This window comes from Entelurus aequoreus, linkage group LG05, assembly GCF_033978785.1.
Source record: "Entelurus aequoreus isolate RoL-2023_Sb linkage group LG05, RoL_Eaeq_v1.1, whole genome shotgun sequence".
Classification (NCBI taxonomy): domain Eukaryota; kingdom Metazoa; phylum Chordata; class Actinopteri; order Syngnathiformes; family Syngnathidae; genus Entelurus; species Entelurus aequoreus.
The window spans coordinates 31138316-31163613 of NC_084735.1; the positions used below are offsets into that span (position 1 = coordinate 31138316).

At 39.4% G+C, this 25298-nt stretch overlaps 1 protein-coding gene across 7 annotated transcripts in view; it reads left to right on the plus strand.

Annotated features, from left to right (window-relative positions):
• ltbp3 (latent transforming growth factor beta binding protein 3) overlaps nt 1-15000 on the plus strand; it is a 96994-nt gene extending 81994 nt beyond the window's left edge. For 6 of the 7 annotated variants that reach the window (XM_062047738.1, XM_062047741.1, XM_062047743.1 and 3 more), the window contains 9 exons: nt 244-324; nt 501-629; nt 1899-2036; nt 2124-2264; nt 7656-7784; nt 9118-9279; nt 9356-9445; nt 9520-9648; nt 14224-15000. In XM_062047738.1, the coding sequence (XP_061903722.1) occupies nt 244-324; nt 501-629; nt 1899-2036; nt 2124-2264; nt 7656-7784; nt 9118-9279; nt 9356-9445; nt 9520-9648; nt 14224-14375 (1151 nt within the window). In that variant the 3' untranslated portion in view covers nt 14376-15000. The remainder of the gene's footprint in view (nt 1-243; nt 325-500; nt 630-1898; nt 2037-2123; nt 2265-7655; nt 7785-9117; nt 9280-9355; nt 9446-9519; nt 9649-14223) is intronic. The other variant, XM_062047745.1, reaches the window with a different exon arrangement.
• Nucleotides 15001-25298: the final 10298 nt, after the last annotated feature.

Sequence of the window (25298 nt, forward strand, 5' to 3'; positions counted from 1 at the left end):
TATTTTCTCTTTTTATAGATTTATTGTCATTCAAAAGTCACTTAATCTGAGATGACCTCATTAGTCCACACTGATTGTTTTGTTTGCAGTACGTATACATGGTCGTTAAATGAATATTTAAAGAATGCGTGGTAGGATACACATGACCATGAATTTCCAGCCCCATATTGCTTTTTGGTAAAGGTTTCACACAAATTGCTTATGATCATGTAATGTCTCTATTAAATCTGTTTTGTTGTCCAGCGGAGTTCCACTTCCTGTGTCCAAACGGGCAGGGTCTCTACTATGACGAAGGACTCATGTATAGCCGGCCTGCGTACCAGGGTAAGTTTTGTGTCGTCTCTGTTGCACCTTTTCTGCCTCGCCTGTTTTAAACTGTCCCCGAAGACCAGTGCCCTAAAGAATATTTAGTTTGTCACCTTACACAACCATAGTGTTTATGCCCTGTTTGTGACACTTGCATAATTATTTCAGTTGTCATCGCCTTCTTCTTTTTACAGATATTGACGAGTGTTCCTTGTTCGCTGATGAAATCTGTAAGAAGGGCCGCTGTCAGAACACGCAGCCAGGTTATGAGTGCTACTGTCAACAGGGCTTCTACTATGACAGCAACCTTCTGGAGTGCATTGGTAGGTGTCTGAAGTGCTGCAGTGCTACTATTCTATGTTCATAGCTTTGTGTCATATCAGTATAACACATGACAGTGAATTCAACAAAAAATAAATTGGGTTCATAATTTTGCTCTGTTGTTTATTTACTTGACGCCACATACTGGTTTGCTTGTGTAAACAATAGACCCTGAATGTAAGATGACATGTTTTTTTAGTTAACAAAACGACACTATAAAACTTAAATAAAAGTGTAACAAAGTAATAATAAATTGTTAATGATAAATAGAAAATGTATGTTCGAGTAAGTGGGAACTTTAAATAAATTATATATATATTTGTATAATTGGGTGGAGGTAGTCTGGGTGAGGCTGGGCCGCACTAAGTATTTCCTTCAAAATCACATTTTTAACCACATGACTAAATTTGTTAACTACTTCTACCAGCAACTGTAGTGACCTTGAGCTATGGTTGTTGCAAATGTGAAATTAAATGTAAAAAGAAAAAAAAACATATTTTGACACTGTTGTATTCTCTGTAGGGCAACACGGTGAAACAGGGGGTTAGTGTGTGTGCCTCACAATATGGTCTTTCTGTGTGGAGTTTGCGTGTTCTCCCCCGTGACTGCGTGGGTTCCCTCCGGGTACTCCGCCTTCCTCCCACCTCCAAAGACATGCACCTTGGGATAGGTTGATTGGCAACACTAAATTGGCCCTAGTGTGTGAATGTGAGTGTGAATGTTGTCTGTCTATCTGTGTTGGCCCTGTGATGAGGTGGTGACTTGTCCAGGGTGTACCCCGCATTCCGCCTAAGTGCAACTGGGATAGGCTCCAGCACCTCCTCCACCTCAAGAGGACAAGCAGTAGAAAATGGTGGATGGAATTATCTGTAAAAAAGCCTCTGTCGATTTTATGCTAAAAAATTGGGCAGCTCAGTCGCCAGAATTTTATCGTAACAGTTACAGTGTTGTTGTTTTATTTTTGTTTGTTTAACTTTAAATGGAAAAACACTACCACTATTATTTTTACAGTAAAATTATCGCAACTGAGCTGCCTGCTTTTTTTACTGTAAAATATTTAGTCATTAATGTAATTGTTACTATGAATGGAAAAACGGTAGCACTTTTATTTTTTTATATTCAAACAGTAATTCTGGCGATTGACCAGCCATTTTGTAACCGTAATATCTTATTTTTTTACTGTGTAACTTGCCTACAGGAAAATATGTGCCTGCGGGTGGCAAGTTTGGGACCCCTAACATATTAATCTGTTCTCGCCTCTTCTGCCTCAGATGTGAACGAATGCCACGACGAGTCTCTATGCACAAATGGTCGTTGCATCAACACTGAAGGATCCTTCTACTGCAACTGTAAGCAACCCTGGACTCCAGACTCTAACAAGAAGAAATGTGTGCTAGCAGCAGTCATTGGTGAGTGAGCTAGAATCTTTTCGCACCTTATAGTCATTCATCTACCCGAATCCGCAATGTTTATTTCATAATATCTTTATTGTGCAGATGTGAATGAGTGTGAAGACCCTGCCAATTGTAAGAACGGTCTCTGTGTGGACACACCGGGGTCTTACTACTGCATCTGTTCCCCGCCACTGACCCTCGCCATTGACCGGAACAGATGTGTGACTCCCGAGGAGCAGGCCGGTGAGTCCAGAACTTCATTTTAGAAACCGTCATCTCAGTGGTTAGAAAGAGATCTGTCTCCAAAATACCGCACAACATATAAATCACATAATACAGTATTGGCTTTCTGGTGTGGTGCATTCTTCAAAATCACTGCAAGAGGTAAGAAATATGTGTAAAAAAACCTGTTAAGAACAGGTACTATATACCCTTGACAATCGCTTCAGTCAATGTGCCACATTTACACTGCTTTATCTGTCCCTTACATGAGAGTTTATAGTCAAGTAAACTAAATAAAGAATTTAGCCATGTACGTGTGATGGTTAAAATTGCATGCATTTCTATCCCCAATATTTTTATTTTTTCATTCTAGTATAAGGAGTATACCTAATAGTACACCTTACATTGTCATTTTGCATTCTTCCTGCCTGTGTTGGTCTCAGCTACTTTCTCCCTTTACAGTAAATAACAATATTCACAATTAATTAGAAAACATCCCTACAAGGTGCTGCAGCTTTAAAGTCCACCATGTCATGTCTGTTGATCATGTTTTTGTTTGGCCATGTGCTGTTTGTTTTTTGGACTCTTTTTTTAGTTCCTGGTTTCACTTCCTTGTTTGGTTTGGTTTCCATGGTCACCCATTAGTTTGCACCTGTCATGTCACGCACCTGTTTCACGTTTTGAGTCACGCACCTGTTGTTAATCATGTCTGTGTTATTTAAGTCTTTCTTTCTGTTCACTCGTTCTGCGTTCATTGTCTTTGTCACACCGGTTCATGTCCCTTGTTGACCAAGTAAGTTTTCATAGTCCATGTCCTAGCTTATGCTAACTAGCAGCTTCTTTTGTGTTTTAGGCACGCTTGCCTTTTTTGTTTATTGTTTGCGTTTGTGATAGTTTGAGTGATTTATGTTGAATAAATCCAAGCTCACCTTCACGCTGTCGTCCGGAGCCGTTTTTGCATTGGAAGAACAACCCCGCAGCCAGCTGCGACCCCCCCACGTGACACACCAATGGAGTTATCATAAATGTTAAAGCCTATTCTCAAATTAACTGCAGAGTCATCTACAGTATATCGCTAATTCTGAAAATAAACATTAGCATGAACAACTGCGGCTGTAGGCAACCTCTCAAAGTTGTTTTTTAATGAACTCCACTTGATGGCAGTTGCTGCATTTAGTCCAGCAGCACTGGACACAATGTTGGTGTGATACTTGTGCATGTTTCATTCGCTGTACTCGTGTTTACAATAAACTTAACAGCAGTGTTAATGCTGGATAACAATTTGCTCCTTAGTTCTATTACAACATTGGTTCTGTTACTGCTATGTTGTTCTGTGTACTTGGTATTTGTTACAGACCCCTGCATGGGATTCTTTGTTTAGGCACTCAATTCCATGGAAGGCTGAGCATAAGTTGTAACAGACTGTTTTTTAGGTGCAATGTTTCACTGTATGATAACAATAATCGGGGTAAGCTTTTGGCAAAAAAAATATTTTACTAAAAGTGGTGTGTACAAACACTGAGGTTACACTGTATAAGGATTTTGTTCTTCCACATTAATTTAAAGTAGCAGCTTTATAATAGATAGAAAATACATATTAGAAAGACAACAACACCATCTGGTTTGGCAGAGTTGCTCCTGGCTGATACATCCACAATAAAGCCGGAGCCTGACATGGCCAAATAAAACAATTGCTCTGTTGTCAAATTCTTTAGCTGAAATATTTTTTGTGTGACGTTGCATTGCCGTCACGTCATACTTTGTGTTGCTACAAAGTGCCTTCCTCTAACAGAGGTGTCAAACTATTTTTGATTGAGGGCCATGTCACAGTTATGGCTGCCCTTAGGGCTGCTTGTAACAGTAAATGTACTGTATATGAACGTAAATAAATAACCGCATTATATTTATCATATTCTTTACTAATGGATAGCCTTAAGTAGAGGTGATAAGCAGATGTTTAGGTTAGGCGTGCCCCGATTCGATATTGATATTGGTCCAATATCAATAAAAAAATTGGTCTTTTCTTGTATTTTAGTCAATCATTTACAAAAGGTAAACATAGTAGGCTATAGGAACTAGCAGCTACACAACAGCTAATCGTACTATAAGACAGGTTCCCCAACTTTTTTCTACTCAGGACCGGTTTAATGTATGCATTATTTTCTCGTACCGGCTTTCTATGTGTGGCAGATAAAAACAGCAAAAAATTAGGCTACAATCTGGCACATTAACATTTTATATGTCCATTAATGTGTATTATCCCATGTACTATAACAAAGGAGTTGTAATATACATCTATTAACAAGCTTATTGGTGGGACAGGTGAAAGTTAAGGTGGAGAAAATGGGGTAGTTTATAAATTAATTAGTGTTTCTGTGCAGCCTGGTAGCAAATGCGTCACGGACCGGTGGTTGGGGACCACTGCTATAGCACACAAGCTAAACATACGGAATAACTGTCTTTAATTGAAAATATTGGCGTCAATACAAACAGGTATCATATAATTCTAGTTGTATAATATTTACACATATGTCTCCAAGGCAGAAGTGTATTTGAAAGTAACCAAAAACAAATTTGTTTGCATCATTCACCTTACTGCATCATGAGCTTAATTTAATGAATTATTGTGGCCACCATGTGTTGCCAAAAAAATAATTACCACTGAACCTTAAAGACAGCTTAAGTCCGTCATAAGGCTTATGATAAATAGGTTAATGTATTTCATGCCTACCATTGTTCACTGTTTGAGTAATTTTACTTGATAAAACCTATTCTAACTTTCTACATTACAAAATGATTCCGGCTGATATTGTATCAGATTAATATTGGCCAAAATTGGTATTGTATCGGAAGTGAAAAAGTTGAATCGGGACACCCCTAATCTAGGCATTCGGTATTTATTTTTTGATAGCAAAACATTTTTTGAAATATATTGTTTGCATTTTCAGATAATTATAACGTTTAGATCAAGGGTGTTTTTATTTTTTCTGTTTTTATTTTAACAAAAGCATGTTTTGGAATATACAACAGTATAATAATAACATTTTAAAGATATACAGTTACATGCACTATATGCAATTTTTCTGTCAAAATTGAAAGAACGAATACATTTTTTATCAGATATTTGACATATACAGTCCAGAAATACAATTATACACATGTAAAATGTTCTTTTTTTCCCTCCCCCAAACACGTAACCCACAAAAATTGCATACAAAATATAATGAAAAAAATAAACTAGAAGAAAAAACCACATGCATCTGTCAAATAAGTACAGGCAAATATTGACAGACAACGGCACTCCTGAATGTCTCCAACATGGTGCAACAATACACAAAAGCAGACAAAAGGCTCATCAATTATCTGCCTTTCAATTACTTTTCAAGTAAGCTTAAATTTGAGATCAGTCTCTTTTACATATTTTAAGAAACCACCCAATATTTCCTGAAACTTCACAGAACAACCATTGAATGTCAGCCTAATCCAGAAAATCCAGAAAATCTTTAATCCAGCAGGTTTGGCATGGAGGCGCTGTTACCTTCCAATAAAGGGCAGATGACTGAGATGTTACCCAAATAGTACACTCGGAGTGTTCAAAATTTCAGTCCAAAAATTGCACAGGGAGGGGCAAAGCCAAAACATATGTATTGACATAGTTGGATATTCCGTCATACTGACCTGACCTTGGTATAATAGCTACGATGTATTAGCTTGCATTGAATAAAGTTGTGTCTAGCACAAAAAGTCTCATGAACTCTACTTAAAATCTATATTCAGCTCTCCTCAGATAGGGTCACTCCTACGTCACCCTCTCAAAGTGACCTAATGGAATTCAGAGACTCAGGGCGTAAAAGAAAAATGTTATTGTAAATATGTGTAATTGATCCTTTTAAAGTCAGATGTGGTGTCAAAAAAACATCTGCAACTGTGTCAGTCAGGCAGTTTGGGAACTTGGGAAAAGTATTACGAACAAAACTGCGCATCTGTAAATATCTAAAAAAGTGTTTAGTGAGTGAAAATGTATCATAAAGTTGCTGGAAAGAGGCAAAAATGGTGTCAATGTATGTATACATCTTTAATGCTGTTGATCCTCAGACTTGACAATCTTAAAAAGGCACTATCGACAAGAGAGGGAGGGAAAGCATGGTTAGCAGTGATGGGCACAAGACTACAAATTGTCTGTAAACCAAAATAGCGCTTGAACTGAACTCAAGTTCTGAATGAGGTTTTTATGATTGGGTTTTAAGTAAAAGCAGAAGTAGAAGAGTGGATGGGAGAGTGAACCAGAGCCCTAAGAGATACGGGTTTAGTTGAGTTAGCCATCATAACCAGCCATAACGAAGGGGGATGAAATGCTTCATACTGCAGCCAATATTTAAGAATTCTAATGTTGGTGGCTGAGTAGTAAAACCTAAAGTTTGGTAGTGCTTATCCTCCCAAAGATTTGGGTCTTTGTAAATATTGTTTACGGAATCTGTGAGTCTTTTTATTCCAGATGAAATCTAAAATCTAATTTACGAAAGAAGGACTGAGGGAGAAAAAGTGGTATACAGTGCAACAAATTAGGAAAATACGGAAGTACAGTCATTTTACTTAGTAATTTAGTACATTTAATAAGAAAAATTAAGTGCTGTATTGATGCACATTATGTCCAGGCTTTTGCAGGCCATATAAAATGCTGTGTGTTGAGTTTGACACCTGTGGTCTAGCACAATGAAAGTGGACTAAAGCTGAGCATAAGTTGTAAAGTTCAAACTTACAGTTGTGAAAGTGAAGCTTTGTGGTTATAATTTGTTTAATTTTGAGTCCGCTGCCATATAACCCAAAAGCCTTTGTGACAATACATTCCAGCTGTGACTGATTTTAATATGGTGCTGCTTCCCATGAACACCTGGAACGTTTGAATTGACTATCATTCAGTAACGACTGACATGTTGGTGATGACAAAGTGCTGCTAAAGGAGTACCCCTGTTGTTTTATTGGCTGCACGCTCACACACTATTTCTATGTTTGGGGCATGCTGTTGCTTTCCAAACCTTACACAATCTTCATGGCATTATTGTTTATTGTTGTTGCAACTGTCTTCTAATCAAGAATCAGGGCATGACTTGCATGGCGTATACACGCAGGCAGGGGGTGGACATTCACTCCCTGGACACTTAATTAGACACACAAGTACAACCAAATCAAATCCAATAAAAGAAGTGACTTTAAAAAACACATCATGCCTTTGCAAAGTTTTAGGTGAGTGGATTGATATGATATGAAATGAACCTAATGAAGTGTCCAAGGAATGTTTCATGAAAGCTTTTGTTGATTTTACTGAATCAGCATTTGTGATCCACCTGCCAATAAAAGCGGGCCCCAAACAGATGTTCGTACTGTAACCAGTGTCTGTGGTGCCCTTTGCAGATGTGAATGAGTGCCAGGATCCCTCCTACTGTAGGAATGGGAGGTGTGAGAACACGCCCGGCTCCTTTCACTGTTTTTGTGACCCTCCTCGCACCTTCAGTGCGGAGCTGAAACAGTGCGTCTATGACGGTGGGTAAATTCAGCATCCGCCTGTTTCAAGTCCCCGTAGACACCTGGTGCTTCTTTCCAATTGTGTTCCAATTCCTCCCAATTTTGATGGCTTTGTGAGATTCGGGATTTGCTTAATTTATCTGGACTGTTAAATACCTTCTTATTGAACAAATAAGAGATCATATTTAGTTGTGCTATATAGTCACTGGCACTCATTCAATTTCTTTTATATGCAAGATTAGAGGATTTTATAAATGGTAACAGTACATTCGTCCCTCTTTTATGTTAATTGGAATCTAATATTTTCATAACCTGGAGTATAAAAAAAACTGTCTACGACCTTTTAATCAGTTTTTCAACGTTTTGGGAGCCCTTTAGACATGAAAAAACACAGTTTAGTTACCTCCACACTCTTTTAATCTAATCTAGTAATGCTGTCTGAGGCTGAGCCAATCAGTGGCCACGATACTTAACAACGTGCACTGATTGGTTTGGTCTCCTCTAGTGGCCTATAATAATGTAGTATCAATATTTTTTGCCTTAATTTAATTTATTCTTAATTTAGGGCTAACAAATTGTAGAATATGCTTTAAAAAAATAAGTTATACAAAAATAATAATTCATAAAAATAATTATTATATTAATAGAAAATGTGCTGAAGCTGCAATATTTGAAGTGTGTTGTGTACACAATAATAAACTACTATTAAAGCAATACCCTACAAACCTGAACATTGTTATTTTTGTAAAGGCATTATTTGAGTGAATAGTGTGCCTAATGAAGTGTCCAATGAGTGTACTCAGTGGCCTAGTGGTTAGAGTGTCCACCCTGAGATCGGTAGGTTGTGAGTTCAAACCCCAGCCGAGTCATACCAAAGACTATAAAAATGGGACCCATTACCTCCCTGCTTGGCACTCAGCATCAATGGTTGCAAATTGGGGGTTAAATCACCAAAAATGATTCCTGGGCGCGGCCACCGCTGCTGCCCACTGCTCCCCTCACCTCCCAGGGGGTGATCAAGGGTGATGGGTCAAATGCAGAGAATAATTTCGCCACACCTCGTGTGTGTGTGACAATCATTGGTACTTTAACTTTTTATATGCAGTTATGGTGATCAATTATTTCAGTTAGTGTCTTATTGAAAGGTCAAAGACTGTCTATGTAAAGATGCATGTGACAGTATGTAAGTTGTTGCGATTAAAAGTCATTTTAAGTCAAATGCATAATGTTAATACATTAGGAAATGGCAGATGCAATAATGAAAAGGTTTCTATTATATTTTTCTCTTTCCTTCCCAGGATACAGTTCTGATTGAACCGCTGTTTCTTCTTTTCCTCCTTGTTTTCACCAGATCGCACGGCAGCCTACAAGGATGTGTGTTTTTTGCAGGTGGACGAGGGCTTGATCTGCACCGAGCCCAGAAGCGTCATGTTGGTGACCTACTCCGAGTGCTGCTGCCACTACGGCCGCGGCTGGGGGCCCGAGTGCAACACCTGTCCACCGAGAAATTCAGGTGAGCGACCCTGCATTAATAATCAAGTCTGCTTCTCCCGTCGGTTTCCCTAAAGACGACTGCTTTTTCCAAGCAGAGATGTTCAACCATTTGTGTGAGATGCACCTGGAGACAGAGTCTGATGGAGAGCAAGATTTCCTGGCAGCTTTCGCGAATTATAATCCAGGTTGAAGCATACACTCGCCACCCATGTATTTTTTTCTCCTCTCTGTCTCACCTTGTTAAAACGATCTCTCATAGGTGACAGTTCAGAGGAGGACTCAGAAGAATGCAGCTGTACAAATGGTCACTGTGTGCGCTCCTATCTGAGCACCATGTGTGAATGTAACCAAGGATTCAGGTTGGACCACTCCCACACCCGCTGTATAGGTTTGTATTTGTTATTGTCTTATATTTATACAAAACCAGTGAAGTTGGCACGTTGTGTAAATCGTAAATAAAAACAGAATACAATGATTTGCAAATCCTTTTCAACTTATATTCACAAAGACAAGATATTTAATGTTCGAACTGAGAAACGTATTTTTTGCAAATAATCATTAACTTACAATTTAATGGCAGCAATACATTGCAAACAAGTTTTTGATGCTCTTCAGGTGGGGAATTCTTTCCCATTCTTGCTTGATGTACAGCTTAAGTTGTTCAACAGTCCGGGGTCTCTGTTGTCGTATTTTACGCTTCATAATGCGCCACACATTTTCAATGGGAGACAGGTCTGGACTACAGGCAGGCCAGTCTAGTACCCGCACTCTTTTACCATGAAGCCACTCTGTTGTAACACGTGCAGAATGTGGCTTGGCATTGTCTTGCTGAAATAAGCAGGGGCGTCCATGAAAAAGACGTTACTTGTATGGCAACATATGTTGCTCCAAAACTTGTATGTACCTTTCAGCATTAATGGTGCCTTCATAGATGTGTAAATTACCCATGACTTGGGCACTAATACACCCCCATACCATCACAAATGCTGGCTTTTGAACTTTGCGACTATAGCAGTCATGATGGTTCTTTTCCTCTTTGTTCTGGAGGACACGACATCCACAGTTTCGAAAAACAATTTGAAATGTGGACTTATCAGACCACAGAACACTTTTCCACTTTGTATCAGTCCATCTTAGATGAGCACGGACTCAGCGAAGCCGGTGGCTTTTCTGGGTGTTGTTGATAAATGGCTTTCGCTTTGCATAGTAGAGTTTTAACTTGCACTTACAGATGTAGCGACAAACTGTTACTGACAGTGGTTTTCTGAAGTGTTCCTGAGCCCATGTGGTGATATCCTTTACACACTTATGTCGCTTTTTGATGCAGTACCGCCTGAGGGATCCAAGGTCACAGGCATTCAATGTTGGTTTTCGGCCTTGTCGTGCAGTGATTTCTCCAAATTCTCTGAACCTTTTGATGATATTACAGACCTTAGATGGTGAAATCCCTAAACTCCTTGCAATAGCTCGTTGAGAAATGTTGTTCTTAAACTGTTCGACAATTTGCTTACGCATTTGTTCGCAAAGTGGTGACCCTCACCCCATCCTTGTTTGTGAATGACTGAGCATTTCATGGGAGCTGCTTTTATACCCAATCATGGCACCCACCTGTTCCCAATTAGCCTGTTCACCTGTGGGATGTTCCAAATAAGTGTTTGATGAGCATTCCTCAACTTTCTCAGTCTTTTTTGCCACTTGTGCCAGCTTTTTGAAACATGTTGCAGGCATCAAATTCCAAATGAGCTAATATTTGCAAAAAATAACAAAGTTTACCAATTCGAACGTTAAGTACCTTGTCTTTGCAGTCTATTCAATTGAATATAGGTTGAAAAGGATTTGCAAATCATTGTATTCTGTTTTTATTTACGATTTACACAACGTGCCGGTTTTGGGTTTTTTACTTAGAAAGTACATAGATGCATGCAGTACCAATGGTTGGTCAGTCATATTGCTTCCCTTTCTATGGAAACATCGGTCGCTCTATCAAACTACGGCCCGCAGGCCAAGTGCGACCCGCCAAAGTCTTCATGGCTGCCCGTGAGGCGTCACAAGTTAAACAAGAAAATGGGCCCGCGGTGTATTTTACCCAAAATTGTTTCCTCTGCAAGTTAGTTTGAATTGGGAAGTTTTGGCAGCACTCATGTCGTCGTCGTCGGCGGTCACTCGAAACGAGTATGACTGTCCTCCAAGGGATGTTAGGGTGGATTCCCTATATGGAGGACGCCTGTGCGTGGAATCTTTTAATGTGGGGAGACTGGTGCACGGTCAGCCACCACACAGTCCTTGGCATTGAGCGGGCCAGGGTCCAGTGGCATGGAAACCAAGACGACTGGGGACCCGTCTTTGCTGCAGCCTTCATCCGCCTTCCCAGCCGTTGTGGTGCATTCCGCTGCCGCCATCTTCCGCCTGGTCCACCGTTGAGGCGGTTTTCACTATTCGCCCATAGCTGGGGTTATTTACCCATAGCTGGGACAGGGGTTGACTGGGCACCAGGGCATGTCCACACACCGGTGGGCCTGCATGCCCCGTCTCTGGGGCCCCCTGCTGCTCCGAGATCCCGTACAACTTAGCCTGGAACCGCGAGGTTCCAGTTACCGTGTGTGGCCACGAGGAGGCATGTACGAGTCTTGACAATGGAGAGGCTATGTACCGGCTGAGGAGGCTTATGCACTCGGCTCCTCTTTTCGCCCTCTGAGACAGAGGGCTAGCCGGCGGCACTAGCTGAAAGCAATGAGTATCAGGCAGAAGCAGCATGCAGCATAGCAAGCAAAAGCGGCATGCAGCATGCACTAACTACAGGTACTACTACTCCAAGGCTACTGCACTAGACGCATCACATCGCCCTGTGCGATGTTTTTCTGCACACACAGTCATGTAGACGTCGATGGAATCACTAGTTAACTACCAGAAGTTTGTTTTCAAGAACCTCCAGCACAGCATCAATATAAACTGTATGACCCAATCCAAACAACTTTCCCCACTCATGGTATAAATGAACTATAACCAACAAATAAAGTCAACACACATAACACATAACACATTACACACATCCTGCTCATTGGACTTTGTGGACATTATAAAACACGTATATATGATTTAAAATTACGCATATATATATATATATATATATATATATATATATATATATATATATATATATATATATATATATATATATATATATATATATATCCATTACCGTGCATGATGGGTAATTTATGCAAAACACTGTCTCCACACTTCCCCATGTTTGGAGCATTTTAGCTGCCTGATATTTCTGATTACAAAACTTTAAAGAAGTCATCAGAGAATTAATAAGGTAGGATTCGAACTTTCACATACTCCTCATATTCAATGTTTTATCGTTTATACTTCATATTGCATTGTCGTCACGGTCTGGTGGGGGGATGTTGTTAAAGTGGAAGTAGTAAGTAATTGCGATGTGGCCCTCACTGAAAACGAGTTTGACACCCCTGATCTATTTTATATTGCGAACATCAGTCGGTCTTTATGTCATTCCTTACCTATAGCAACACCTGTGATTTGTTCAGTCATGTAATGTTATTGTAATGTGTCTATTGGTCAGTGTATTTATTAGTCATATATGCAGCACCATTGTGTGGTCAGTCATATTACGTCACTTTTACGTTCCCTCTATGGTGCGCGCCTGTGCAATTGCGCACTGCTCAAGCGTCCTCTACGCACGGCAAATCTATGCCACGCACAAAATCTAATTAAAAAATAAGCGCATAACAATTTTCGACACACGGACACGACAGAGAAAACAGTTTTCGTCATCATTGTTCAGATATTGTAACGTCTGTCGAGACGCTTTGAGGACATGAATTCCATCGATCACTTTACTGAGCAAAACTCTTTATTGTCGGCCATAAACACATCACCAAAACATTAGTAAAAAAAATGATATCTAGCAAAAGTGGTCATTTTCTGCAGTACAAACCAGACCAAAAGCAACTTTGTCATATCAACAGCAGCCGCTCGCTCTTTCTCACTTGCACCAACACATGCACATATGGCACTTAGCCAGTGATGCGTTTACAGACACACAAAAAGTCGGATAACTCCAACACCACACATAAAGTGTCATTACAGGTCGTTACACTATGATTTACCAATCAAATGTGTGCTTATTCTAGTGTCATTTAATAGGAATCTTAATTTATAAATGCTGTTAGTATATTAAATAAATACTAATAAAAAAATATTTTTTACAAACGGGAAGTTGCAGGAATGTACACATGATCCCCTGCTTACATCTCATTGTGCAACATGTGAATGTTTTAATGGGAACTAAATGCAATGTCTGAAAGGGGTACAAATTATGTCCAAAGCAGGACCTCCACCCAGACAAACAATACAAGTACACAGTTCATGAAAAACAATATTTTTTGTTATTGTCATTGTAAGTGGGCCTAAACACTTATATTAGAAATGGAAATGACTGCTGTCATTTGATTATAATAATAAGAGAATGTTGTCTGTCTATCTGTGTTGGCCCTGCGATGAGGTGGGGACTTGTCCAGGGTGTACCCCGCCTTCCGCCCGAATGTAGCTGGGATAGGCTCCAGCACCCCCCGCGACCCCGAAAGGGACAAGCGGTAGAAAATGGATGGATGGATGGAGATGTATCTTGTTATTTAGTCAGGTTTGGGACAGGTGTGCTGCTGGTGTAGCCACAGTGTGCACGTCTGATGTTGCTCACATGGGTTCCACTGAATGCTCAGGGAGTTTTTGCATTTGCTCACACACATGAAAGATTAGAGGGAACATTGGTCACAACGTGCTGCAGTAGTGATTACATATTGCAAACGTGCCATTACTTGGTCAGTTGTCTCACCTTCTATGCTAACATCAGTCGCTCTAAATGTCAATCATGCTTTGAAACTTTTCATTTAATTACAACAGAGCTTCAATGTTTGTTTCTGTGTTTTCTCCCCTCCAGACGTTGACGAGTGTACAGAACAAGGAATTCGCATGAATCCATGCAAGAACGCTCGCTGTGTGAACACCGTGGGCTCATACAAGTGCTCTTGCAAACACGGCTTTGTGGCCACGCGCAGGCCAAACATATGTGTCCGCCGCAGAACCCAATAACCCTTGGCACGTTTCTCTTATTTATCCATTTGTATGCAACACACACTCAAGAACTGTGCACATGCTGTACATACGCCTGTCTTTGAAATGACAACGCAGAACTGTGTACCCACAGTCAACTTGGGAGGAGCCATGTCATAGCAAACAAGATGTAAGCTCCTCCCCTGTGCCTTATTTTACTTTTTGTTTAATGATAAATGTAAATTAAATGTTTTTGTAAGTAATTATTTCAAACTTGCTCATTTTTGCTTAGCCCATTTGAGATTTGTACATTGTAAGGAGGCCAAACGCTTCTTTAAATCTTCGTCCACATTCATTATATTTAAGTCTAAATTGCCCTCTTTTGAATTGTGTTATTCAAACGCAGATTGTTGATTTTGTGTTATTGTACAGTTTGTGGATTGAGAGTTGCTGTCCATTTTTTTTGTTTATGTAAAATATGAGAGACCTGAAGTTTGTGTATAATTTGACATGTGCACCTAGAAAAAAAAAAAGACCATGCACTTAGCCATGAATGGGAATGTTTGCCAACTATAGCCGACTTTGGTACGCCAAGAATGTTTTGCTGCATCAGACCATTTTGACAACTTGTTAGGATAAGAATTTTAATAATAAAAAACATTTCAACCTGTTTGTGTATTTACTTTGTACAGTATGTGTTTAAATTTGAGGATATGCTTGGGCATTTAGATCACTGATGTATTTATTAAAACTGCAGTCTGCTGGCAACTTTTTCATCAATCTTATGAGACTTGAACAGAGTCTGCCTCTTTTTTAAGTACCAAGTTTAAAAGATGGATTTTCCTTAAAAAAAAATTATAGTTTGGAGAATCTTGAAATAACTTGGGCTGTCAAAATTAACGTGTTAATGTGGATTGACCATCATTATTAATCTATCTATACAGTCATTTTGCTCTTGCAAAAAAACATAAATATAGATAAAAAAATTATGATATTTAGTCATGATTAATCACAAATAATCCACCGCAACCATGTGATTAAAGGCCCCCTCTAATGTTGACAACATTGACTCTTGTTTTATAGTTCTGGACCTAAAATGATAAAATTGCCTGCTGATGTCACCCACAGAAGACTGGAGGCAATTTCATATTTTGTAGAATGTGTTTGAGTAGCATCTTCATCCGAACTTGTTATTTTCACACAGAACTTGAAGTAATGATCATATGTCTGCCAGATTGATTGTTTCAGGTTGCAACAATACAACTAAAGAAACCTGCATACATTTCCAAATAATGGGAATATGAGGACAGTATGGACCTCTCCAGTCTAATTGACTCACACAAAATGGGACGGACCAATTGAGAGGAGTGTAATTTTCAGCGATCATTTTAATGGTTCTGACTTCAAAGAAGAAGGGTTTTCATTGAAGTTTGGATGGAACAAGTCAAATGCCATGCCAAAAAATCAGGAGGACTCAAGGGGAGACTCCGGCGCTCAAAAACTAGAGAGAAAAAAGGCAAGACACTAGTATTCTATTTTGCGTCCTCTTCTACTGATGTTTTCCTCAAGATTCTTGAGGAAATGCTGAAAGAGCATGAGGAAACAGGCTACGGCGTCTATGAAAGAGGAGATGGAAGTCCAGAAATTATGTTATACATACAAGTATATATACAGTACAGGCCAAAAGTTTGGACACACCTTCTCATTCAATGCGTTTTCTTTATTTTCATGACTTTTTACATTGTAGATTGTCACTGAAGGCATCAAAATATGAATGAACACATGTGGAGTTGTGTACTTAACAAAAAAAGGTGAAATAACTGAACATATTTTATATTCTTGGGTCTTCAAAATAGCCACCTTTTGCTCTGATTACTTTTTTGCACACTCTTGGCATTCTCTCGATGAGCTTCAAGAGGTAGTCACCTGAAATGATTTTCACTTCACAGGTGTGCTTGAAGCTCATCGAGATAATGCCAACAGTGTGCAACGCAGTAATCAGAGCATATTTTGAAGAAACTAGAATATAAAACATGTTTTCAGTTATTTCACCTTTTTTTGTTAAGTACATAACTCCACATGTGTTCATTCATAGTTTTGATGCCTTCAGTGACAATCTACAATGTAAATAGTCATGAAAATAAAGAAAACGCATTGAATGAGGAAAAGGTGTGTCCAAATTTTTGGCCTGTACTGTGTATATATATATATATATATATATATATATATATATATATATATATATATATATATATATATATATATATATATATATATCTTGCAATTTCTGGCGTTTTTGTGGGGAAACGTTCCCATGAATTGAAAGTATGTAGTGTTAAAGCAAAGTTCCAGCAAAAGGCAAGTCTGTATTGGGTTTAGTGTGGATCCATCCTATAACGCAGGGGTCACCAACCTTTTTGAAACCAAGAGCTACTTCTTGGGTACTGATTAATGCGAAGGGCTACCAGTTTGATACACACTTAAATAAATTGCCAGAAATAGCCAATTTGCTCAATGTACCTTTAACTCTATGTAATTATTAATAATTAATGATATTTACACTTAATTGAACGGTTTAAAAGAGGAGAAAACACGAAAAAAATGACAATTACATTTTGAAGCATAGTTTATCTTCAATTTCGACTCTTTAAAATTCAAAATTCAACCGAAAAAAAGAAGAGAAAAACTAGCTAATTCGAATGTTTTTGAAAAAATTAAAAAAATAATTCATGGAACATCATTAGTAATTTTTCCTGATTAAGATTAATTTTAGAATTTTGATGACATGTTTTAAATAGGTTAAAATCCAATCTGCACTTTGTTAGAATATATAACAAATTGGACCAAGCTATATTTCTAACAAAGACAAATCATTATTTCTTCTAGATTTTCCAGAACATAAATTTTAAAAGAAATTCAAAAGACTTTGAAATAAGATTTAAATTTGATTCTACAGATTTTCTAGATTTGCCAGAATATTTTTTTTGAATTTTAATCATAATAAGTTTGAAGAAATATTTCACAAATATTCTTCGTCGAAAAAACAGAAGCTAAAATGAAGAATTAAATTAAAATGTATTTATTATTCTTTACAATAAAACAAATACATTTACTTCAACATTGATTTAAATTGTCAGGAAAGAAGAGGAAGGAATTTAAAAGGTATATGTGTTTAAAAATCCTAAAATCATTTTTAAGGTTGTATTTTTTTTCTAAAATTATCTTTCTGAAAGTTATAAGAAGCAAAGTAAAAAAATTTATGAAATTATTTAAACAAGTGAAGACCAAGTCTTTAAAATATTTTCTTGGATTTTCAAATTCTATTTGAGTTTTGTCTCTCTTAGAATTAAAGTGTCGGGCAAAGCGAGACCAGCTTGCTAGTAAATAAATCAAATTTAAAAAATAGAGGCAACTCACTGAGTGCTGCTATTTGAGCTATTTTTAGAACAGGCCAGCGGGCTACTCATCTGGTCCTTACGGGCTACCTGGTGCCCGCGGGCACCACGTTGGTGACCCCTGCTGTAAGGTGTGATCACCTCGTAGACGTTGCCTCACTCTCTCTACTGCATCGTGGGTTTGAATACATGTGAACTGGAGGTGACGTCAAACAAAACTTTTTTTTTTTTTCAAAATATTTTTATTGAATTTTGCAGACAATACAGCAAGGTGAATCATGGCAACAACAAGTTAAGGCATCTGCACATTTTACAATATGTAACATAATAAACCCAACCCTTACAGTACCCACCCACTCAGTTCCCAAGGTAATTGTCCCCTAGTGTCCATAATAGATGTAGACACACATGAATATATGCAAACATAGATTCAATCTAACAAAATATATTAACGATAAATAAATGAATAAATAAGGTAAAAATTAGATACATTTTTGTCCAGTTTTAGATCTCTGATCTTTGCTACAAAGTCAATTGAGTTCTGGACATGATGTGGAGTTTTGCCACCCAAAGGTGCTAAGATGTTGGCCACAATATATAACAATATTGTATGTCACAGAGTTAATGCTGCTGACAATGGGTCTGAGGGGAGCCCCATCTTTGTGTAATTTTGGAAGGCCATAAATGCCAGGGATGGTGGGGATAGGTTGATTGGCAACACTGAATTGGCCGTAGTGTGTGAATGTGAGTGTGAATGTTGTCTATCTGTGTTGGCCCTGCTGTTGTCCCGGGTGTACCCCGCCTACCGCCCGAATGCAGCTGAGATAGGCTCCAGCTCCCCCCGTGACCCCGAAAGGGACAAGCGGTAGAAAATGGATGGATGGGTTTCTTGTGGGTGTAATCGTTAATACAATGCCCGGTTGATGGCTTCTGACTTTTGTAGTATAAATATTTGGGGTTCTGGCACCAGCCGCGAGACTAGATCTGAGCAATCTAAGTCTATGAGCATGAACTGATGACGCCTACTCGGATGAGAGGCGAAACGTCTTCTAAGACAAAGCAAACAGTCCAGTTGCGATCCATACTTGACATGTTTACTGCCCACACATGAAGATGTTCCTCATCCTGTGAGCGCAGAGAGTCACTGTGGCGCCGTAGCCCCTCCATGTCCTGCTTTCATTCTGTCTAAGCATGATGTCATTTAGATCTAGCGCGGAAGGGTGACTTTGGGCAACCAGTTTAGGTAGATAAGAAAGACAGCGTGAGAGAGAAAAAAATGGTTGAGCAACAATTACAACGGAAATAGCAGATAGGTGGCCTTTTGAGATGACTCCAAAGGTGCTGAGAGGCTATAAATACATTTTAGTGGGTCACGCTGCCCGGAGAGTAACCTCCATTCTGCATCTGCTCAACTTAGGTCAGTGTTCTGCAGATTTTGTGGAAGCGAGGGGGACAAACATGACATTGCAAAATGACTCCTCTTTCTCTCCGTCTTGTGGGTAAAGCACAAACTTATTTTTAGACTTAGACTACCTTTATTGTCGTTCAAATTTGAACTTTACAGTACAGATAAGAACGACATTTTGTTGCATTAGCTTGTGGTAGTGCAGGATAAAGGAGCAATAAGGTGCAGAGTGTTTGCATTTACAAAAGAAGGTGCAGATATAAATAGATTACTGTACAGATAAATATATTGCACTTTTGCAAATGCATCCATGTGCTGTTGAAGGCAGAAGTCATTTATTCCTAAAAGCCTATTTCGAAAAAACGTGTACCGGTAGTTAGGAATTACATTTGAAAGGTGTTGAATTTGGCTCCCAATTAATATAAACAAACATGGCAGTGAAATATTTTATAATAAAAACGCTCTGCTATTTTTTATTTTGGTTAGCATCTGCTGGGTAGCAGTGTAAAAATCATAGGTCGTCAGCCTCTTTTGGATTCTGCTAGCTTTTTTTGTAATTGCCTGAATTCTATGCATCTTTTTCTGCAAGTTTCTGCAAAAGTTGCAATGTTTTGAGTCTTTGTTTTTCCTTTTTTTTTAAACATTGAATCATCTTCTGATTTTATGAATTAGTTCTGATTTTTTTTTATGTTCTTTGCAACCTTAAAGGGGAACTGTACTTTTTGGGGGGAATTTCACCTATCGTTCGCAATCATTATCAGAGACAAGAAGACAAAAGTTTCGTCTTCTTTTTTTTTTTGCTTTCTAACATGTAAAAATCGTCCCGTTCTAGGTGGCTAACAATGCAGCTATTAAAGCAATCAATTCTACCTCTAAATCACTTTACAAATGCATTCAAAAACCATCATCAATACTTCGTTTACGTTCCGTAACCTGTATAATAACCAAGCTGTTATTACGTGGGAAGGTAATAATAACCTTCCCACATTGTTATTGTAAGAGCAAACACTGAGGAACTCTTTTTCTATCGTAGTAACACATCGACGTACTTCGTAGTAGCCATAAAAGCTAACTATGGCAAGCGATAAGCTAGCTTCTACAACAACACTAAATGTGTTTGAGTTTGTAATACACAACACTGCGATAGAACACCACTTTGTACTGACTGAAAAACATAAACAATCATATTACAGTATCTGTAAAGTATTAGCCCATATTTCATGTTTTGTTTGTTCACAGCTAGCCAGACAGCATATTTACTGTAGTTGCACTAACACACATGACGTACTGCGCGTATCATGATCAACATTAAAGTGACTCACTCGATGGACAGTTTGTCTGGTCCAGCTGGCCGAGGACGTTTCCTGTTGATTTTGGGTAAGCAATCCATTTATGTTGAAATAGCTTGTCTCCAAGTTCCATATTTTTAGCGTCAAATTCGCTTTCATTCCCCTCTCCCAGCTTCAGTCTGCTCCAACGTCTCACTCTTCCTTTGTGATCGCTTCTACAAGCAGCAGTATATTTAGTTTTAAAAGTATAAAGTTGTAAATCCTCATTTGTCCAAAAATTGTCATCTATGTTGTCTGTTACCAAGTCTGCCATAATTAGAATACACACTCGTGTTTGATTCCGGAAGTAGGAACACATGTTGCCAGAAGTGCTGCTATGGAAACCGAAATCAATGTGCGGAATAAATCAGTCACGGAAATGATTTAAAATGAACAAAATATGGTAAATATTAAACATATAACATATTGTTATGAAGGTGTCTGTTACTACAATATATGTAGACTTGCAGTATGTATACAAAACGTTGATGGAGGGTTTTGAAGTTGTTTTAGAGGGCTTTGAAGGCTACAACGGTGACTCCCATTAGCCACATCTTTCAAGCGTTTTTTATCACCTTGAAAATCGTAAAAAAAATATAAAAATAAAAATCGATCAATCAAAGTATACTTATATAGCCCTAAATCAGGAGTGTCTCAAAGGGCTGCACAAGCCACAACGACATCCTCAGCTCAGATCCCACATCAGGGCAAGAAAAAACTCAACCCAATGGGATACAATGAGAAACATTGGAGGGGACCACAGATGTGGGGGCCCCCCCCCTGGGCGACCGGTGCAATGGACGTCGAGTGGATCTTGTTAATAGTGTGAGGGTCCAGTCCATAGTGGGGCCAGCAGAGGATCATCATGAGTGGAGACAAGTCAGCAGTGCAGAGACGTCCCCAACTGATGCAAAGATGAGTGGTTCCACCCCGGGTCCCGACTTTGAACAGCTAGCGCGTCATCAATGGTCACCTACTAACCTCTCCACACAGGAGAGGGGGGCAGAGCACAAAAGAAACGGCAGATCAACTGGTCTAAAAGGGGGGTCTATTTAAAGGCTAGCGTATACAAATGACTTTTAAGATGGGACTTAAATGCTTCTACTGAGGTAGCATCTCTAACTGTTACCGGGAGGGCATTCCAGAGTACTGGAACCAGAATACAAAACGCTCTATAGCCCGCAGACTTTTTTGGGGCTCTGGGAATCACTAATAAGTCATCAGAAGTTTTCTGATGACTCTGCGATGGTCGGGTGTATTAAAGATGGTGACGATGAGGAATACAGGGCACTGGTGGAGGACTTTGTCACATGGTTTGGAAAGAACCACATCCAGCTTAATGTGACAAAGACCAAGGAGCTGGTTGTGGACCTGGGAAGGAGGAGGAGTACTCCGGTGACCCCTGTTTCCATCAGGGGGGTCGATGTGGACATGGTTGAGGATTATAAATACTTGGGAGTACACATCGACAACAAGCTGAATGGGTCAAAACACACTGAGGCACTCTACAAGAAGGGACAGAGCCGCCTCTACTTCCTCAGGAGGCTAGGATCCTTCAACGTCTGTACAAAGATGTTGAAGATGTTCTACGAGTCGGTGGTGGCGGGCGCCTTCTTGTACGCCGTGGCCTGCTGGGGCAGCGGGCTGAGAGCGAGGGACGCAAACAGGCTGGACAAGCCGGTAAGGAAGGCCAGTAACGTGGTGGGAGTGGAGCTAGAATCTCTGGCGGTGGTGTCAGAGAGGAGAAGTCTAGCAAAACTCCTAGCCATTATGGACAACACCTCCCACCCACTACACTCGGACCTTGCGGGGAGAATGAGCACATTCAGTGGAAGGCTCAGACTCCCAAAATGCAACACAGAACGACACAGGAAGTCCTTCATACCGACAGCCATCAGACTGTATAATGCATATGTTCCTTTTTGACTGTATTTGAATGTATAATAGACTGTATTTATATTATTCACATGTGAATAGACTTTATTTATATTATTCACATGTGAATAATGCTGTATAATAGACTGTATTTATATTATTCACATGTGAATAATGCTGTATAATAGACTGTATTTATATTATTCACATGTGAATAATGCTGTATAATAAACTGTATTTATATTATTCACATGTAAAAAATACCTAAGTGTTTATTGTTTATTGTGGGCGAACTGTGGTGCTGAATTTCCCCCAGGGATCAATAAAGTACTTTCTATATTATTCTATTCTAATTAGCCTGAGTTTTTTGAACGCAGATTTCTTGCCGGGACATATGCTACAGTACAATCAGCAAGATAGGATGGAGCTAGACCGTATAGTATTTTATACGTAAGTAGTAAAACCTTAAAGTCGCATCTTAAGTGCACAGACAGCCAGTGCAGGTGAGCCAGTATAGACGTAATATGGGAATAAGCGGTAGAAAATGGATGGATGGATGATCAACACTAAATTGGCCCTAGTGTGTGAATGTGAGTGTGAATGTTGTCTGTGTTGGCCCTGCGATGAGGTGGCAACTTGTCCAGGGTGTACCCCGCCTTATACGCCCGAATGCAGCTGAGAGGCTCCAGTACCCCCCGCCACCCCAAAAGGGACACGCGGTAGAAAATGGATGGATGGATGATCAAACTGTCTTGTTCTTGTCAAAAGTCTAGCAGCCAAATTTTGTACCAACTGTAATCTTTGATCTTTTATGTGTTCTTGTCTCTCATAATGATTGTGAGCCCTCCATCCATCCATTTTCTACCACTTGTCCCGTTCGGAGTCGTGGGGGGTGCTGGAGCCTATCTCAGCTGCATTCGGGCGGAAAGTGGGGTACACCCTGGACAAGTCGCCAACATTCACACTCACGTTCACACAATAGGGCCAATTTAGTGTTGCCAATCAACCTATCCCCCAGGTGCTTGTCTTTGGAGGTGGGGAGAACATGCAAACTCCACACAGAAATATCCAGAGCGCAGGATCGAACCCAGGACTTTCGTATTGTGAGGCAGACGCACTAACCCCTAAATAAAAAAACGGAAAACAAGCAGCAGCTTTTTATTTATTATTTATTAATTTGAATTACGACAATGCATATTTATCAACATAGAGTAACAATGTAAATATGCCGGAGTTAGAACAATAGCTCATTCTCATTCGTTGTCCTAAGGCAGGTTAATACAGTAAACATTAAACAGGTCATGATACAAAATAATACATGACTCACAAGACATTACACATTACAAGCATACCATGAGCACAGACCATGGACAAAAAAATAAAACAAACAACAAGCAAAAAAACAAGTGAAGAAAGTAGAATGTCTGGTTCTATGGTTATCATCACTTTTCCCCTTGATAATGGTTTGAACTTTAACATTGATTTAACTATTAAAGCATTTTTCATTCTCATGACAATTTAATTCTAGATTGTGTAACTTTTAGGCATTTCTGACTGTAATCATTTCCTCCTAACATTATTCATCTAGCCAACCTTATGAAAGGGCGGCCCCCCTCCTTTACCCCGCCTTGACTGGAGTCATATGATTCAGCTTTAAGGTTGCCAATATCAGTCCCACACTGACTACATGGTGGAAAATAAGAATAGAGCTCATGTCCAACCATGTGTAAAACACAGTCACACCAACTTTGCCAAACGCATGCCTGCCCACCCGGACTCCACCCTTGTTGCTGCACGCACAAACGATGACCCCGCCCTTCCAGGTCCAGTCTTTAGAGAGCAGACAGAGGGGGGTTTAGCTCAAACTGCTGCAATCTGCAGAAAGCACTGTGCTGGACACACTCTGGCAGCCAGTGGCAGCCTTATATTCTGCACTCAGCTCTTTCCCTTTGTCCCGGTGGATTGGGGATGAGATCCCTGCATAGGAGTGGGGTCTGGGCGCAGGTCAGGGGCGTAAACATGCTGGGTGTGTTGTAAAAATATGGCATTGAATTTCTATTTTTTTTACCATTACCACTCAAATCAATATTTTCACATTTCAAGTTTTTTTGAGGTCATTCTGTACTGCTTGAGTGGGTTCTATTAAATTAAATCAAATTTAATGTAATCAAATTTCATTGAATTTAATTACATGTCATTAAATTTAATTACATTGAATTTAATGTAATTTAATTACATTACATTACATAGTAGTCCTGGGTTCGATCCTGTGCTCGGGATCTTTCTGTGTGGAGTTTGCATGTTCTCCCTGTGACTGCGTGGGTTCCCTCCGGGTACTCCGGCTTCCTCCCACCTCCAAAGACATGCACCTGGGGATAGGTTGATTGGCAACACTAAATTGGCCCTAGTGTGTGAAAGTGAGTGTGAATGTTGTCTGTCTATCTGTGTTGGCCCTGTGATGAGGTGGCGACTTGTCCAGGGTGTACCCCGCCTTCCGCCCGAATGCAGCTGAGATAGGTTTGATTGATTGAAACTTTTAATAGTAGATTGCACAGTGAAGTACATATTCCGTACAATTGACCACTAAATGGTAACACCCGAATAAGTTTTTCAACTTGTTTAAGTCGGGGTCCACTTAAATTGATTCATGATACAGATAAATACTATCAAATATATACTAACATCATAATACAGTCATCACACAAGATAATCATCAGAGTATATACATTGAATTATTTACATTATTTACAATCCGGGGTGTGGGATATGGGGGTGGGGGGTAGGTTTGGTTGGTATCAACACTTTAGTCATCAACAATCAGCATCAACAATTGAATCATCAGAGAAATGGACATTGGAACAGTGTAGGACTGACTTGGTAGGATATATACAGCAAGTAGTGGACATAGAGAGAGAGATCAGAAAGTATAAGACAAAGTGTCTACATTTGATTATTTACA